At 37.0% G+C, this 20,002-nt stretch overlaps 1 protein-coding gene across 1 annotated transcript in view; it reads right to left on the bottom strand.

The window, feature by feature from the left end:
* The window catches only part of LOC124796448 (staphylococcal nuclease domain-containing protein 1), a 97,635-nt gene extending 92,431 nt beyond the window's left edge, over positions 1-5,204 (bottom strand). Inside the window, exons 1-4 of the mRNA XM_047260653.1 lie at positions 4,925-5,204; positions 4,585-4,703; positions 4,354-4,496; positions 4,108-4,274 (exon numbers count right to left, since the gene is read on the bottom strand). Coding sequence (XP_047116609.1) covers positions 4,108-4,274; positions 4,354-4,496; positions 4,585-4,703; positions 4,925-4,969 — 474 coding nt within the window. The 5' untranslated portion in view covers positions 4,970-5,204. The remainder of the gene's footprint in view (positions 1-4,107; positions 4,275-4,353; positions 4,497-4,584; positions 4,704-4,924) is intronic.
* Positions 5,205-20,002: the final 14,798 nt, after the last annotated feature.

The following is a 20,002-nucleotide window of genomic DNA, read 5'->3' as shown; positions in this document are numbered from 1 at the left end:
ATGAGGAATGGGTGAAATATATATCTGTTACGCTGTTTCCTAGTTCCACATTTTACATAATAGGTTCAGCTCTGTATCACACCATAAATGAGAAAGACACAACCTGCCCCTCTCAAAGTGATTTTCTGGCTCCAATAGGTCTAAAACATAAGTTGATCCAGCCTTACAGCACAACTACAGGGACTGGATAAAAATGTGGAAACACTGTAAGAAATGCTTGTTTGCTCATAAATACAGGGGACAGCCAAGCCTGCAGGTTGCACTGTTGAGTTTGAACACGAATGGCACCTGTGCAACGTCCTAGAGTGCAAGCGTCAGTCATGATCAGAAGTGTGTTCTGCATAGTTTTGAATGCATTGTATCAGAGCTAAGTGGACTTTAATTTGAGCGAATTGTTGGTGCTTGTATGGTGGGCACTTTTGTAACAAAGGGAACCAAAGTTGTTTGTGGTTTCAACATGCACCTTATCAACTATTTATAGTGCATGTAGGGAAATCATCTGCTAAGTCACAACAAGTGCAAAAGTCTGTTGAGTGATTGTGCTGGATGATCATTGGCAAGGATGTTGACAAAAAATAAGAGGACAACAGCTGCAAAAGTCACTGTTGAACTGAATATTGCACTCGCGAATCATGCAACACCAAAACAGCACAAAGGCAGCTTCACAAGCAGGGAATTACAGGCGAACTGGAATTCCAAGACCACTAATCAATGCAAATGCTCGTAGCAAGAAAGTGGTGCCAAAAACACAAAACCTGGACTATGACGCAATGGAAGAATGTCATTTGGTTGGCTGTGTCTTCTTTCACATTGTTTCTGACAACTGGTAGCGTTTACATCCATGAAACATGGCAGGGTTTCAGTGATTATTTGGGCAGCCATCCTCGATTACTCTATGGTCACATAACTTCCAATGATTATGTGAGAATTTTGGCTGATCATGTCCAACCCATTGTAAAATGGGTGTTCCCAATGCCAATGCTGTGTTCAGGGAGCCTGTTCACACAGTTCACATAATCCAGGACTGGTTCTGTGGATGAGGATGAACTGTCACATTTCCCCTGGCCCTCAATCATCAGATCTCAAGTTTACTGAACCCTTGTGGTCTGCTTTGGCAAGTAGAGTGCATGATCCTATCCATCTCCATCACTATTACCTTAACTTGGCACTATTTTATAAGAAGAGTGGTATAAGATTATCTTGAAAACACAGTATCTGTATCTATCCATTAAGAGATGACTGGAAGCTGTTTTGAATGCCAACGAGTTTACTGAACCGTATTAGGCATGGTAAAGTGTTATGTTTTTGTACTTCCAACCTCTATACCAGATACACTGTAAATTTTGTATAGGCTTTCCTTCATCATGCTCTTAAACTCTTTCTTCCCTACCCCTCAGGGTCTCCTAGCCAAGTATGTCATATGACTGTCTTTCCTAAGAATGTCATTTCCCTGTACACAACTGCAACTTTGTTACCTGCAAATAACCTCATACAGCTATAGACATTACCCGTCAAGTCATTTACCTATATCGAACAGTTTCACTCTTGACTTTGCCGCCCTATGAAGAGTAATGTACTGAGTGCCTTTTTTCTGTTTGGTATGAATTATTCAATCCAACAGCATCTGTCAACTAGATAACTGTGCTTAATGGTTTCTGGTGAAATAAAAGTATCAACCCCAGCTCCTCTACCTACAGACTTCTGGATTGCATAAACAAATAGACCAAGGTATGATTCACATAATCTGGGCTTGTGATACCCATATTAGTTCCTGCAGAGAAGTTACTCAATCTTAAGAAAATTCTTCACTTATGAACACAAAATTCGTACTATAATTTTATGGCACAGAGGTCAGTTTCATGTGCCTATACTTGTGTGTTTCTGTACTGTAGCCATCCTTATAGATTCGACTGACATTTGTCTTTTCCATTCAGTGGCACACTTCCACCTATCTTTGAGAATTTTATTGAGGAACCTCAATTCATTTTCAATTCTGCACTTGTCTCTATATTTGTAATTTTTGAATCTGGTCAGCAATCAAACACAGAATCTCATCTGTTTGTTAGTGAGGACAGACAACCACTGACTACTACAACTGCTACTACATTTTAATTAACACAGTCACTGGAACCAACAAATAATTTTAAATTACTTTCAACCTTTTTTCGTAATGGATTGTATGATGAAAGATGAAAACTAACATGATGAATCAAGAATCAATGTGAGTAGCCAATCACAATGCTCATTAGTAATTCTCTAAGTTTCATAAATGAAGTTAACTGTTACTTTATGCTATGATGTACCAAGTTACCCACATCCTCTGAATCTGTGAAAAAAAATCTGAAGTAAGACACACTAGTAGATGATTGCAAATACAAACATATCTCTGCCTACACTGCACAGCAATCATTTTTGACATTTAGGTTTTTGGCTTTGCCATCTACCAACCTATTTATCACATTCCAGCCTAAGTCAGACCTTGGTCTACACTACAGATCAAAGTCACCACAATCAAGGTTTCAGGTGGGTGAGCAGTATCAAACTAGTCAATAACTGTGGCTTTCAGTGTGATTGCTGCATGTTCAACCAACAGCAGTTGAATTTGTGCTATTAGGTCACAACCTAATCAGTCTTCACTAGCTGTCTACAACCAATAACAAAAAACTGAAAACAGCAACACCTAATGTAAGAGCAGCAGACACCATAAATGCACATTAGGCCATACCTGGATAGGATGTGCAGGTGTCCCCCCAATAAGTACTATCAACATTGCTGTTTATACTAAATCATTGGCCATCTTTTCCTCTTGCACTGCAATGCAACCAATTGAAGACTTAAAAACTTGCTAAGTTTCACAGCCAGAATATCTAACCACATAAAAATATCACATAAATATCCAAAATTCTATGACTAATACAATTTTTTTCAAAAAATCCACATATTGAGTATCCACATTCAGTTTATATCAATGCACTAAATAAACAGCACTTTATGACAAATCCATTGCACGACAACTCTTTGTCAACCCTTGCTAAACACAGTGGGAAGTTACTTCACTGACCAGGTGAACTATCTCACTGGTAAGTATAAATGAAATCTTTTACCAGCTTGGACTAATTTCAACTACAATTCTAACATTACACAAGGCTGAACTGAAAGATATAAAAATGTTCCCAACCAGAAAAGTGTACTATAGGAGTCTATGGTTTGAGACATCATTAAGGTTACTAAGCTCTACTAACAGAAGAAAATTATATGCTCCATATGTAGGCCTATGCTTAATCTATGTCATTTATGCAACAATGTCACATCAGACTACTGAAGTTTTCTACTGAAGTTGTAAAAAAATAAATAAAATAAACAGAAATTAAAATTATATACTGAAAAGATGGGGGTGGTCCACTTAGCATATTGTAAAAGAAAAACCATGTTCGAAACAGAAACGTAGAATGAAGAAACACATTTCACTGCAGCAGAAGTTCTCTCCCCTATTTCCCAAGTAATGACAGAGGAGACATTTATTAATTTGGAACACAGGCTGTCAGTGAAGGAAACAAGTGGAAGAGAATGATAAAGTCTTTAGGACTGTTGAACAGGCATGTTAAATAAAACAATGCAGTAGCAACTTTAAAAAAAAAAGGGGGGGGGGGGGGAAATCAAAGTGCCAAGACTAAAATATGAAGCAGACTTGTTATAAGCCTTTAAAGTACAGCACCAAATTAGTGCAGATACAAATGCAATCATTTTTGCCTAGGGGAGTTACACAAATACTATTACATGAAAGGGGAAATTTACCAACCAAACAGCCTCCACAGTTGCAAATACAACCAAATAGCAATGAAGTAAACTTCTCAATCGGACTATAAGGCAGTGGATTTTTTCCACCAGGCTGTATGTGAAAACTAAGCAACATTATTTACTGGGAGCTTCACGACTCCTCACTGTTCAACTATCTGCCCACAGTAGTGAGACTGTTAGTAAACTTAAAGAGTAGCAATGAAGCATTCATCTTCTAGCAACACATATACTTCTTTTCACATTAAATCTTCTATTGTACATCATGGTCCTTCCCACAATTGTAAACTGTGCAGTAACACTTATAATTACCTGTGCACCTGTCTGAGCCCACTTTCCCTTTCCTGCTGCTTTCGCATGCTCTTCAAGCTCTGCGAGTTTTGCATGTTCTGGGCTTGCAGACCGACCACCTTCTCGGCGAACACTTGCCAGGCCCTCTGCTACCAGACTTTCCGTTACATTTTCTGCCGTACTCAAATCTGATGATAGACGGAGAAAAATTAGTTAATATAAACTTCATTACATAAGTTGAGTAGTCAAACAGCTTCATGCACCCACCTTTTCCAAGATATATACATCCGTATTCTCTGCTCGTGTTCTGAGTCTTATCAAGGGTGAAAAGAACTTCTTCACCAATAAGCTTTTTCCGTAGGAATTCTCTAGCATCCCATGCGTATGGTTCATCCTTGGTTTCCTCTGAACTGAGAAAAAATATACCTCGATAAGTACACGGGCAAATATTCATATTGTACATAAACTGTATAGAAAGACTGGGGAAAAAATGTTTACTTGGCTGTTGCTCGACGACCCAATTTCGGTGCGATTATATTGGAAAGGATTATAGTTTTCTCCTTTGGCGGACCGCCTTTCGGTTGCCCTCGGATGATTATAGTATCCCCCGACAGGACCTAAGGCAAGAAACTATTCCAGTAACACTGCTTAGGTTGTGTTCCATGAAAGCCATATGCGACGTTCGTCTCAAGCATGGTTTCTGCTACGGCAATGTTATGCCAACAGGGCACTACAGAAAGCATCTCGAGGAAAATCCTTGAACACAAGGCACATACAATACCTACACACTTATCGGCTATTTCTAATAGATCAACTTTATTTCACAAACTTCACTTACTTGTTTAACAATACCACGGTTTACTTTCGGCTGTTGAGTAGTCATTCTGCTGGACCATGCAGAGGTGTGCTGAAAAAGGTCAGTCACGTGACGTCACACGCGTCTTATCGTCGAAACGCTGCCAAAGTGTCTGCGTAGAAGTCAGAACATTCATTCGGTGCAGCTACTGCTCCGTTTTCTATCTGGAAACATTCTCTGTATGTCAAGCACTCTTAATGTATTTCACTTGCTTATCCGCTGCTGTGGGTTGCCTTTCTCCTGGTGATGTGAAGAAACATGTGTCACTCCAATAGTTTCTATAGCACTTAGAACCCACTTGCACTTAAATAATAACTTTGACGGAAGTAAGCACAAGACGAGAGCTTAAGTGTTGACAAATCAATGTGTTCTTTTTTATGAGAAGTGATGTGATAAGCGAAGAACTGCAACAGTACAGACGCTATAAAATAAATCCGAAAATAGCAGCTGTTTCATGTTCTCGTCGATTATTCACGCAATTGCATGGAATAATATGCCAGAAGCACATTTAATGAAGTAAGCTCTGGAAGTAGATTTTATTGAATTTATTTTCACATCACTATGCTCCGATCGACAAAGCGTGACCACTTCTGCGCAGACATTATTTTGCTCCTTCAACAATCATACCCAACATCAATGCTGAGAATGTAGACCTCGTACAAAACCCAAAGAAATTCTCGTTCTTTGTTCAACTTCAGTAGCGGCACCAAACCCAGTGTCCAGATACTCAAGGATAAGGCAGGAACCGAAATCGAGGTTATGAAAACTGAAGCAGAAATGTTGAACTCTCTTTGATGATCCTTCACAAGGAAGATCCAGATGTACTGCCCCAATTTCTCAGACAATTTCAGAAATGAGTGACATAGATATTAGCTTCCCCACTTTAATTCTCGCACAAGTGTAAAATTCTACTCTATGAAAAAAATAAGTGCGTGTGTTCTGAGAAACGGCTGAAAAGTGAAAGCCATAAATAGGGGCAATCAGTTGGATGCTGTCCTTCATCACTCCGAAAAGCGGTTGCTTATCAGTACGACTCTAACGATTGTATTGCTATCAAACAAAGTTTGTGACTGGGTGGCGGTTCTTGAGAGGATGAGACATCACGTTATCTTAATGGAGGAGTGTTATTGACCGGAGGGAAAGCTTGTCGGTAACCTAGCTGTCGTGCTATGTGCTCTGACAGACAGTGTTCATTGTAGCCACAGGCTAGAGAGATATTTTCCTGAAAAGGCACAGTCAGGGGAAGAGACTGTGACAGGCTTCAGTATCTGGGTACCGGAGTCAGCCCACAATGGAGATAGCATATAAGACGTATACACATACAAATATTAAACATATACACATAAGGGCAGCAAGAAGCGTTGCATTTGTTTGACTCTGAAACACCTAAAGTGGCAGAAGCTTGAAAACAGACATCAACCATCCACCCAAAGCTTACATGAAAATTTCAAACAGCCAGAACTAACACATTGACTGCCGCGAGCGCACACAGTTTAGGTTAGCGCCCGACACTGTGTGTCCGTCGGCGGCCAACCTCTCAACTCTATTTAATATCTTCAGCTTTCTATGGAGTGTAAAGTTGCGAGAAACGAAGCTCACAACATTTAGGAAGAAATTGCACCCGGTTTTTTGTACAACGGCGTCAACTCAGTCAATAAATGCAAATAATGTACTGAACATAGTGGAGCGTGTGGCCGAAGGCCGGCGCACGGAGTCATGCGTAGACCTCGGCTCGAGGATATGTCTCCCGGAGCTTCGCGGCGGTCAACTCGTTAAGTCAGAAATGTCGGAATACACCACAATCCCCTACATATTCCTCCTGCGGGGAGCGCGAAGACATATTTTTTGGCGTTCCTTAGTTGCGTTTATTCTTGGAGATGTGAAATGTCAACGCAACTGAACTAAAGGCTGTTTTGTGCCTACGCATTTAGATTCTTTTGATTTGTGAAGCATTTCATGGTGATTTTGTGAACTTGGTGTTCCGTATGTGTGCTTCGTTGGCCCGTGTAAGCTTCACCAGGACGGTCGATTTTCGGTATTTCGAAACACATTTCATTTAATCACTTTACATTTGAAAGTGAAAATCGGCCATCCTTGTGTGTGCAGGTCACTAAAGTTGGTTCATAAATAAAAATAATAGAAACTCATGCACAAAATGAAACATTTAACCAGTCATTCTACATGTGTTCCATGTGCAAGTGGAACGAAAAGAAACCCTAATTTGTGGTACATTAAGATGTACTCTCTGCCACGTTTAACCAGTCATTCTACATGTGTTCCATGTGCAAGTGAAACGAAAAGAAACCCTAATTTGTGGTACATTAAGATGTACTCTCTGTCATGCACTGCGTAGTTGTTTATCAGAGTGAGTCTGTAGAAGTGGATTTATTGGGAAGAATTATTTACAGACAGTGTTACTATTTCTCAATAAAGACACAACAATTTCCTTTCACTGTATTTCTCTTATCTTAGCTGAGAGCTTTATTCAAAACTATCATCATCAGTAGGCCTGTTTGTCATATATAACAGGTTGACTACAGTATTTTCACCTCTGGATTACGCCAAGCTAATAATCAGGGCTGCCAGTGTTTATTATGCATTTGCTTCTCTGTTGCAGTGTTACATTTTTCAGGATAATCAAACACTTTCTCATATTGAATTGACATTCTTCCCCTTGAGTCTCCTCCTGTCTTTTGGCAGTGCATAATTTCATAAATCTATATCTACATCAATACTCTGCAAACCACTATGAGATGCATGTCAGAGGATATGTCCCATTGTACCAGTTACTAGTGTTTCTTCCTGTTCCATTCACATATGGAGCATGGGAAGAATGATTGTTTAAATGCCTTATTCTAATCCTATCCCCACAATTCCTATGTAGAGGGTTGTAGTATATTCTTAGAGTAACCATTTAAATCCAGTTCTTGAAACTTTGTTAATAGATTTTCTCAGGATAATTTGGTTCTATTTTCAAGAGTCTTCCAGTTCAGTTCCTTTAGTATCTCAATGACACTCTCCCACAGATTAAACAAACCTGTGACCATTCATGCTACCCTTCTCTGTATACGTTCAATATCTTCTGTTAGTCCTATAGGGTACAGGTCTCACACACTTGAGCAATACTCAAGAACTGGTTGCACGATTGATTTGTAAGCAATATCTCCTTTGTAGAACCCATGTGATCATTCCATTTCGTATCCCTACAGAGTGGCACACCCAGGTATTTGTATGAGTTGGCCAATTCCAGCAGTGACTCACTGATATTATATTCATAGGATACTACATTTTTTCGTTTTGTGAAGTGCAAAATATTATATTTCTGGACGTTTAGAGCAAGTTGCCAATCTTTGCATCACATTGAAATCTTGTAAAGGTCTGACTGAATATTTATAATATTGTCTTCAAGGTCATTAAATATACAATATGAGCAGGAAGGGTCCCAACACATTTCCCTAGGGCACACCTGAAGTTACCTCTACATCTCATGATGACTCTCCATACAAGATAACATGCTGTTTCCCCCCTGCCAAAAAGTCCTCATTCCAGCCACAAATTTCACTTGATACTCCCTATGATCGTACTTTTGACAATAAGTGTAGGTGTGGTACTGAGTCAAATGCTTTTAGGAAATGAAGAAATGCTGCATCCACTTGGTTGCCTTGATCCAAAGCCTTCAGTACGTCACATGAGAAAAGTGCGGGTTGAGTTTCACATGATTGGTGTTTATGAAATACATATGGTTGGCATTGAGGTGCTCATGCTGTTCAAGATACCTTATATGTTTAAACTCAGAATATGTTCTAAGATTCTACAACAAATAGATCTCAGGGATATTTTAGTTTTTTGGATCACTTCTACTACCTTTCTTGTAGACAGGAGTCACCTGAATGAGACTTTCACTCTGCAGCAGAATCTACACTCATATGAAACTTCCTGGGAGATTAAAACTGTGTGCTGGACCGAGACTCGAGTTCAAGTCTTGGTCCGGCACACAGTTTTAATGTGCCAGGAAGTTTCATACCAGCGCGTACTCTGCTGCAGAGTGAAAATCTCATTCCTCCAGAATATCCTTTCTTCGAGGAGTGCTAGTTCTATAAGTTTCGCAGGAGAGCTTCCGTGAAGTTGTAAGATAGGACACAAGGTACTGGTGGAAGTAAAGCTGTGAGGATGGTGTGTGAGTCGTGCTTGCGTAACTCAGATGGTAGAGCAATTGCCCACGAAAGGCAAAGGTCCTGAGTTCGAGTCTCGCTCCGGCACACAGTTTTAATCAGCCAGGAAGTTTCAGGTGTCACCTATGCCTATTTCCAAGAATTGGGCACAGTTTTTTGTTTGAACGATGTATGATAGATTATAGTGAGAAGAGGGGCTAACTCAGCCACAAATTCGGTATAGAATCTGACAGAGATCCCACCAGGACCTGGGGCTTTGTTCAGTTTTAATGATTTCAGGTGTTTCTAGCCACCACTGACATTAATACTTATTTCATTCATCTTTTCAGTGGTATGAGAATGAAACTGGGGCAATTCTTCTGGGTTTTCCTTTGTAAAGGAACATTTGAAAATGGAATTAAGAATTTCAGCTTTTACTTTGCTACCGTCAGTTTCAGTTCCTATCTTATTTGCTAGGAACTAGACACTAACTTTGGAGCCACTAACAGCCTTTACATACAACCAGATCAGTTGACAATATTCTGCAATGGTAGTCATTGAAGGCATCACACACTGCTCTCTTGACAGCCAAATGTGCTTCATTTAGCTTCTTTCTATCTATAGCTCTACACTTTGTTTTACATCTATTATGCAGTAATCACTGTTTCATTAGAAGTTTCTTTATGGTGACTGTATACCATGAAGGTTCCCTCCCATTATCAACAGTTCTACTGGGTACATATCTGTCCAGCGCATGGTCTTTTAAAATTATCTTTAATAAATAGTTGGCCTTAGGTTCTATGAAAACCAAGCTATGGTGCTTGAATATGTCTATTTCATTGTTTGTAACTCTTGTTTCACTCTCTGTTGAGAGTGTAATAGTTTCTCAATCCATGTCCCTTAAATCGTGGTAGTAGGTAGCAGAAGCTTCATATCTACATTTAAAACAGAAAAGCTGTATTACATAGTAGACAAATCTTAAATGAATATTTTGGTGCATTTTATGTACTGGTGTGGTTAAAAATGTGGAAACACCAAAAACACAACACACTACCATGCCTAATAAAGCATAGGAAAATCATTGGCATTCAAAAGAGCTTCCAGTCATCTTGGAAGGGATAAATACTTGTTCTGTCTGGTTGGAAATCTTATACCATTCTTCCTGCAAAGTAGTGGCATTTTACAGGTAACAATGACAGAGCTGGATAGTGATCATGCATGCTACTCTCCAAAGTAGAAAATAATGGCTCATTAATATTCAAATCTGGGTAACAATGGGGCCTATGCTAGTCAAATCATCACAGAACCCCGACCCTGTTTCACTCTTTGGATGTAAACTCAGGCAGAAATTGGAAGCTGTGAAAAAAGACTCATGCGACCAAATAACAATTTTTCAATGCGCCACAGTCCAGGTTTTATGCTTTTGGCACCATGTTGTCTTTTTATGGGTATTTGCATCACTGATTTGCTTTGAAATTCCAGTTCACCCTGCAATTCCATGTTTATGGAGCTCTTTTGTGTCATTTTGATACTGCAAGGTTCGAAGTGTGACATTCAGTTCTGCAGGGGCTTTCACAGCTATCATCCTCTTATTATCATCACGATTCCTCTACAGTGACATCTATCATAATCACACAACACAGACTTTTGTCTGCATTGTGACTTAATGAATGATGTTTTTCCACTTTCCATGTGTGTGGTACAAGTGTTCGATATGGTACCTCATGAAACACCAAACACTTTGGCTCCCTTTGTTACAGAAGTGCCCACCATACAAAGCACCAACAAGCCCACGTTTGAATACACTGCGCTATAGCATAATGCACTCACAACTACACAGAACACTGTTCTGGACACAACTAACACTTGCAACATATCAAGTACATTACACGTGCTGTCCATTGACAAGCACAACAGTGCAACTTGCAGGTTTGGCTAGCATCTTAATTTATGCTCAAGCATCCATGTTTCCATATTTTTATCCATCATGTGTACATAAATTGCACCTCCACTATGAAAAAAACTGCAACAAAAAAAAAAAAATGCAAAAGGGAGGCACTACTGAATTTTAATTCAGTTCCTTACAAATCTGTTGAAACCACCATCATTTTGTGTAAAAGGAGATTAGTTAAAAATAATTAATGGATATCAATCTTGACTGTTGGACAGGTAATGACCAGTACCACACAGAGGGAGCAGTGATGTACTGTAATTCTCATGGATTGTTATAGGTGATCCCAACCACCAAAATAGATTTTCCTTCCTTATGCTACAGTGCCTGGTTACATATGATTCCAATTTTAAATTCTTTTGTTGAATGGTGTGTGCTTCTCCGGGTAAATGGACATTGTGAGATCATCAGTTTGATTCAGGTTTATGAACCATCATCTGAGCCTGTCAAGAGATATTGCTATCAACAAAATTTAGTTTTACAATCATCTAATTGTATATGACATGTTATGTGACAATGATGTTTCTATTCTATTCTAATTCTAGCTGTTTGTACACCTGTAGATCACCTATATATAGTCCATAATTGATCATACATTACCAAATTTTTTTTCGTTGTGAGCGAGTCTCACTTTCAAAACTAAATAAAGTGCATGAAAACATCAATTCAGACCACAGATATGGCTGAATCTGAAAGCCTTGTGCACAAGACAGCACATGCCGAGTCAACAGAGAGAAACTGAAAAATGGTGGTTTTAAAAATCGTTTGTCAGTTACTCTTAATGACAGTATTGTGAGCATAAAACAAAATCTGTGGCAGGTGCAGATGAAACTTGAAAATAACATATGGAGACAATCGTTGAAACAACAGTTGATGAGCAAAGATTCTAAATTTGTGAGGAGAGAAAAGAATGACTGAACAGTAACATTTTATACTTAATTACAGTAAAATGACCAAATAAAAATAATAGATCAGCTTTTGGTAACATTCAAATAACATCCACGAAGAAAATAAAAGAAGCACGGGGGGGGGGGGGGGGGGGACACCTTTCGAACTGAACTTGGCAGTTTCTGTTTGTGTAAGAAGATAAAACCGCATTAGCTGGAAGTGAAACAAGCCCACATAGAAGATAATAGAGAGCAAGTAAAAGTATTGAGTTGTAGACATTTTCACTGACTATCTACCAACAAGCAGTGATATTGCACAGGAACTAAGGTGGCTTAGAATTTCCAAAGGAAGGACTAAAGAACATCTTAAATCAGGAAAAATCTGAAAAAGCCACTGAACTGGATAAAGTGAATACAGAGTTAATCAGCTCTATAGACAGCACTAATGATTAGCTTCCAGGTATTTAACCAAGCAATGACCACATACAAGATCACAGCCCGAAACATACCCTACATCACAACATGATGCATGAGACAACAGGGATTCAAACAAATGAACGTAAACACACAGAAGATGAAATAAACTCTCCAATATCACCAGATACATGTATGGCATAGTAGCAGGTCACATGACTGGAACAATACTACAAATAATAAAAACATGGAATTTAGAAATAAGTCAGTAATAGAAATAAAATAATGAATTTTCCTGTTTATACAAGTAAAACAAGTAATTAATTAGTTCTTTGGAGCATTATTTTCAAACTTGTAACTGTGTTATTTGTGAAATGTATAAGATTCAAACTGTAAAACATGAACTTTATAAAACTGTGCATCAACATATGCAGTGTAATGAGACGTAAATAAACGCAAGCACAACAACAGAGATAAGAAGTGCCCTTCAGGGAGACGAGGCTTGAGGCTCCTCTCCTACTTACGATATGGTTAAGTGGATACAGAAATCACATAGAACTAATATCACAACATACATACATGTACTAGTAGCTGTAGTAGAATAGAATATGCTAATTCAGGTGAAACAACCTTGAAGTGTTTATCAAAGCTCTCCCACTTGAAATAGTTAGACGAAAGGACCTCTTTTGCTATCTAAATCTTTCCTTTCATGTATTATTTTCTTTTTAAGAATATATTATTTCTTTTCCCAATTGTACTTTATGTATCTTTTGTTTTTCTTTTTTAATCAACAATTTAACCATATAAAAAACAAGCAAAGTATTAAAACTCTGAAAATTGTCTTGTTTGTAGTAAAAAATGACCTATTATACTTACCAAGGTGTTGGGTCACTCTATAATGTTAATAAATAAATAGAAAACAAATGTTCAACCAAGTTGTTGTCAACATTTTGGACACAATATTTTGATGAATGACTCGGTCATCATCTTCAGCTCATGCTGAATACCTTGAAGTGCATCATTAACCAATCATGCCAAGAAAACCTGAGATGTCATAGACGTTTTTACATCCTCCTAAAGGTGTTTAGTATAATTTACATCACTGGAAACATGCTTACAGAGTAGTGTAGTCTATACTTTTAGAGCAGTAAATGCTAAACATAGCAGTGCTACACATTACAGCTCAAATAAAATAACTTTGTGGTAGACAAATAACGGTGATGGGGGATAGTGTTGCCAGTGTGCAGAAAGCCACACTTGATAAGACTCTTCTTGCCCCTGCAAAATAAGCAATGTGGCTCTCAAAAAGGAACTATGACTGGCTGGTATCTGGCCTCTACCAGTTGTTAGACAAAAACGTCAGTCACAAATTTATTTTGAACAAAATATAATCAGCCTATTCAGTCATGAAATTCTTCCTCAGGATAGAGACAAACATAAAACAGTCTGGAGTTAAGAGTTGTCTCAAACAAATAATGTCTTATTCCTTATCCATGTCTTAGAACAAAAATCTCTTTACAACCTAGTTAATGTCTTTTTTTTTATTTACAAATTCTGAAAAGGAATTTGAAAATATTTAGTACCCCCCTTACTGATTTGCTTAAACTCATTGAATGTGACAGTAAAAATATCAATATAAAAATCATACATATATCCAATTAGAAAAGGCTTTTGTTGCTGGTTTCAGTGTCCTACAAGCTTATATCATCTTCCATGTAATCACTATTCATTTCTAAGCAGTTTTTATAACATTGCACTGTCTCCTAAGATGTCTCTGCATAATAGTTCCCTGCTTGGCAGTTGAACCAGTTGACAAAAGTGTCTTTAGATCCTCATAATCACCAAATTGTTGTCAACTGCTGTTGCAGTACAAGGTCAGCACGATATAGCAAAAAGTCCAAAATTTTCTACTGAACATACTGAATTTTATCTGTGGCACGACCAGTGTTGTGTCATGTATTGTTGTGGAGGAGGACTATCCTGGGAGACAGTTTCACCTACAATTGATTTTGATGGCATGTTTTACTTTGGTAATTCTTCCACATTAAAGGTCAGCTTTAATTGTTAACACACATTCCATGAAATCAATGAAGAGGACACACTGTATATGCCAGAAAATAGTAGCCATCATTTTATGGCTTGAGTGAGGTGATTGCTTGAATTTTTCTTTCTGTTTTGGCAAAGTTTAATGGTGCCACTGGTTTGACTGTTGTTTTGATTTTGCATTGGTGTAGGATACTCAAGTTACACAACTCTAAACAATGTGTGGAAACAAATATCTCCCTTGTGTCTTCGGTTATTCAAAATTGCTCTGCTTGAAATTCTTCACTCTTTGTGTTAATTGGCAACATTTTTGATACTCACCTTTACAAATTTGTGATATTTGAGCTTTTCTGTGACAATAGGGTAAATAGTGACATGTCCGATATGAGGAAATTTGCCAGCCGGAACATCAGATCACAGTTTTTGCCCCATCTGTTGCACAATTTCATAAGTCTGAATACTAGGCCTGCCATTCCCATTTTCATCATTTTTTGTTTGACCACTTTTAATGTCTTGAAACAATTTTTTAACCTTTCCTTCAGTCATTTCTATACACCCAGGCACTAGGCACAACATCATCTGGTGAATTTGAGCATATGTAGAATCGTTTGCACAGGTAACTGATTTACAATATGCACATTGCAACTGGTGCGGGTAATAATTTTTGAAGCCATTGTTATTTGCTTTCACCCACAGTCAAAAACTTTTGAATCAAAATAATGACTTCTGTGGCATGAGAAGCAATCATTTTTAGTGCTGCATTTGTGCCATTTTGTTCTGAGTTGCCAACATATAAAAATAAAAAAAATGACCCTTACTTTTTGCATACAGCTCATAATTGAAAAACCATACTGGATTCAAACAATCCACATCAAGAATTAATTTTCAATCTGCAGCAGAGTTCACACTATTTGAACATTAATGTCAGATTTATCGTTTGTACGCATTAATTTACTCATCGTAGCTGGCAATCTGTCACAACAGAAGTCCTGGAAAACAACTACTGTAAAAAAAAAAAAAAAAAAAAAAAAAAAATAAATATATATATATATATATATATATATATATATTTTCTAAAGAATTAATCCAGTATAATGTTTCCACTGAACATTTATTACAATTTCAAAGTAAATAAAAGCATCTTGACAAATCTGAAATAAGTAGTAACATACTTACAATAATGAAATAAATCATGGTTAATAAGCTATATGCTTTCTGTCCAAATACACCAAAGTACTAACTCCCTTTGCCAACATGTCTGTAACTATTTATACTTTCTTAACAATCCCAAACAATCCTCAGCATGGTTTAGAATCATTTTTTGATTAATTAACAATTAAAACTGAAAATATATATGTAAACATCTGTTTATTCCAGAACAGCTAGCACACTACGATAGTAGTACATGTCTGTTATTTTATTCGAGAATAACTTCTCGAATATGTATTTACAATAATACATTTACATTTTTTATTAATTACTAGAGACTCCCTTCATGGGAATTGTTCCCTTCATTTACAGAGCTTCTACACATTAGTGTAATTAAGATTCCATAAGTATTTTCTTCATAACTTTTCCACAAGTACATATTTCCATACACCTCTATGTCAGAAATTACTGTTTATGGTTAAAATTTACGTGTTTAAATGGGTTTCAATTGGACTGTTACATTTCAACAACCCCCAAAAGGATTTTCTGCAACTGAAATTTGAACAAAACCTTTTCTGACAGGTCTATATAACAGAACTCATTTTACAATCAATTTGCAAAAGATATATCCAGCCAAATATGTAAAATTATCATAAATTATTTTGTATCAGATTCAACTAGGTTAAACAAAATATTAATTAATAGCACAAAGAAAGAACAAGTTAATTCACAGAATTTGTTTGCAGTATGTATTACAACATGAATATGAGGTAAATCTATTTCTATCAGAAAAATTATCTATTGGAAGTTAGCTGAATTGACCTTGTTTCTGTATATTTATGTCTGTCATTAGATCCTCCAGGTTCTCCTGAGTGCAATGGAGACACTGGTGTGTATAACTCTTTCTCAGTATTGGCGATGCATTGTCGGACGAGTGTTAGTATCGGATACTACATTACTCAAAATCCATATTAGTTTGTATTTAGCCACGTCCTATCTTTGGCAACAAGTACACCTAGTAGTAGACCATAATATAACAAAGTGTTCAGTCTCCATTATGTGCAATGAAGAGCACTGAACTGAAGTACACTGTAGATCTCTGCTTTGGCTCATACTCCAGTCCTTATGACCATCATATATATTGTGTAATTGACTGTTTTGAATAGAATAGTTCAGTTCAGCAAAATTCCAACTCTTCATACTTAAACATTTCCTGTCTTAAATCTCATATTGCAATTTTAACTTGTTCTTTGATAACATGTCACTAAAATCATACTAGTACAAAAAAAAATTCCAGTGCTGTGGTAATATTCTCTGTAGTTTAAATTGAAATTTACATATAGTATTGAATAACTAACTATATTATTATCATATAGTACAATTACATTCTTGGAGTACAGTTCCTCAACAGTTAGCATAATTTATCCTACATGCATAGAATGGAATGTCTGACCAATGTCCAATCTTTCCATTTTTCATTTGTCAAGACACTTCTGATGCTTCATTTCTGTCTTCACAAAACTTATAATGATTATTTTTTATGAATATTTATGTAATTACACTCACTGCCTCTTCCTTCACAGTATGTGTTAACATATGATGGTATCATACCCCACAACAGTCATGGAATATAGTTACGTGATAGAGAATAGTGTAAGTGAGCCTTTCCTCACAATAATTAAAAAAACATTAGTAAGTGAGCCATTCCTCATGATAATTACAAACATTATGGATGGCAGTACAGAGTGTAGTAGGTGAGTCATTCCTCACGATAATATACTAACAGAGCATATTTGTATATAAGTAACCGTTCACAACTTCGAGTGCTGGTATATAGCAAAGTAAATACATAAGTAAATGTTTACCATTTGGGTGACAACATACAACCAAATCAGACATAAATAAATAATATAGTATGGCAGAGCATAGTTACATCTAATAACACAGAAATGTTAGCTTGATTCCTGGTTCCTCCTACAAAATAGGCTTTAGTCATTTAATAGGCTCACATGGTAAATGAGATGAGTCTCAGCAATAAGGACATATGCATGTGGACAGAGGCAAGGATAGTTAGGTACTCTAATGAGAAGTAAGAAATGAAATAGAAGATTCAGATGCTGGTATATAGCAAAGTAAATACGCAAATAAATGTTTACCATTTGGGTGACAACATACAACAAAATCAAACATAAATAAATAATATAGTATGACAGGTCACAGTTACATCTAATAACACAGAAATGCAAGCTTGTTCCCTGGATCCTCCTACAAAATAGGTTTTAGTTGCTTAATAAAGCTGACACGATAAGTTAGAAGGGTCTCAGCAATAGAGACATATGCATGTGGACAGAGGGAAGGATAGCTTGGTACTCTAATAAGAAGTAAGAAATGAAATAGAAGGTTCAGAGTCTTGGAGTTGAATAAGAAAAGATGACAGACCCCAAAGACAGGAAACCCCCCTACCCAGGACCCCTACTGTTCCAGTACTTCACTGTGGCGCCGGAGGGAGAAGAGTGTTCTGTATTCCCTGCACAATGGACTTGCCACAGCTTCACCTTCCCAGTTCCCAAAAATTAACCCCAAAATTCCGTACTGATCAACGAAGGGAGAACAATTAGCATTCTGCAGGACAGAGTAAATGACTTATATAATGCTGTATTGGTTAACCCAAGTAACAAATGCTAGATTCTACCAGCTGACTTACGAGCAGTCCCTCCAGTATCTGGGTTTGATCAAACATAATCAGTTACATAAACATGAGATATTGAAACCTGTGACATATCTGAGACATAAACATAAAATACTAAAGTGAGATACAGAATTACTGTGTTCCTCTGATATAAATATGAAAATATAGAAATAAGGTAGCCAAATGCATCGAATTACAGCATATCTCATGTCAGTAAATAAACAAAGTCAATTACCTCAATGGGCAGATCATCCAAGTGTTACAATGTTCACATTATGTGAAGTACTTTCTTATGCATCAATATATTTGCTAAACACCATAGAGTCAAGTGTGATAATGACAAAAGAAATTTTTATTACACTTTCAAAATTAAGCAGGAGGCAGATCTGAGATATAAAATTAAAGTTACTGGAATCTCAGCCAAGTGATATATAAGTTCCCTTTCCATTTGATGAGGCATATGCAAGTCTTACATTAAGTTCAAGGACATATTTCATGTGTTTACAATGTTACAAAATTTTATATAAGGCAAAGATCTTTTTCAAGTGGCAGTACGTATAAATAAACAGTCGATAGCAGGGTGATAGAATCAATTACAGTTATTATATTGCTGTTAATAATAGCTGGGGTAGGCTGTATGCCACAAGAAAGCAGTTTACCTCTTGGACAATGAATGGTTACAGAGAATTAGGTTGCATGTGACAGCACATATGTCAATACATCACTTGTTCTAATTTTGTGCCTGTGGTTGTAGATCAATTAAAGCAAATATATTTCTTTTGAAAGGAATAGAGCATTGCTAATGAGTGGTTACTGAGAACCATTTTGCATGTAACAGTATATCATTGTATTAAGTATAGGCAGAAAATATTACATGCAGCAGCACATACAGACAAACTCTCATGAGCTTGAGAATACATTGTCAATGGGTGATTAAAAGAATTATAGTGCATGTAACAGTATATCGTTATATTAAGTCTAGATAGACCAGATTAAACAGATGATTATAGTATGCATCGTATCATGTAAAGGTAGTTGTCAAGCAATTTACAAGAAACAGTAATTGTTAGCCTTTCAGACATCTATTTTCATGGAAAAATTATTTCAGTTTTCAACTGTTGAAATGCACATAGACATAATGGCTGTGCTACTTGTATAGGACCAAACGTCCTCACTTCTTTACAAGTCAAACTCAGACTTTAGAGCAACTGAACCGTCATGAGCATTTCAAGTGAGGAAACCTCAAGAACGGATAAAGGGATTTGCCCACAATAACTGTCAATGGCGCCTTGTTCTCGTAGCTTGAAAGTCGTCATCCCAAATTTTTCAGCATCTTCTTGTAGAGACTGATAGCCACATACCACCGTAGAATCAGATTTACATTGGTAAATTAAGTACCAGCAGGGTACTTCCAGAATATATACTGCTCAATAACCAGTTGACAGACTTCTTGTTGATTGTCACCACATTAGACATGATGTAGCAACATCAGATCAGACAATAAATAAAACTGGGCACAGATAAGGTAAATTCCAACATAGGTTAAGGTAAAGGGTAAAGTACTTGTGGTTACATATGAATGGGTTAATATTAGCAGTAAAATGGTTAGTTCAGCCATTCTAAAGGTATGATAAATATATATTTCCTCATCAATTATGTATTAATGAATCAACTAGACTTCAATTGAAAGTAGATGTCTGCAAGAACCATAACTATACCATGAAGACAAATCCTCAATCTTTAGTTCTTCCTTTGCTACCCAATACATATGAATTG

Source organism: Schistocerca piceifrons, chromosome 4, assembly GCF_021461385.2.
Source record: "Schistocerca piceifrons isolate TAMUIC-IGC-003096 chromosome 4, iqSchPice1.1, whole genome shotgun sequence".
NCBI lineage: Eukaryota > Metazoa > Arthropoda > Insecta > Orthoptera > Acrididae > Schistocerca > Schistocerca piceifrons.
This window is presented reverse-complemented; position numbering and strand designations above follow the sequence as displayed.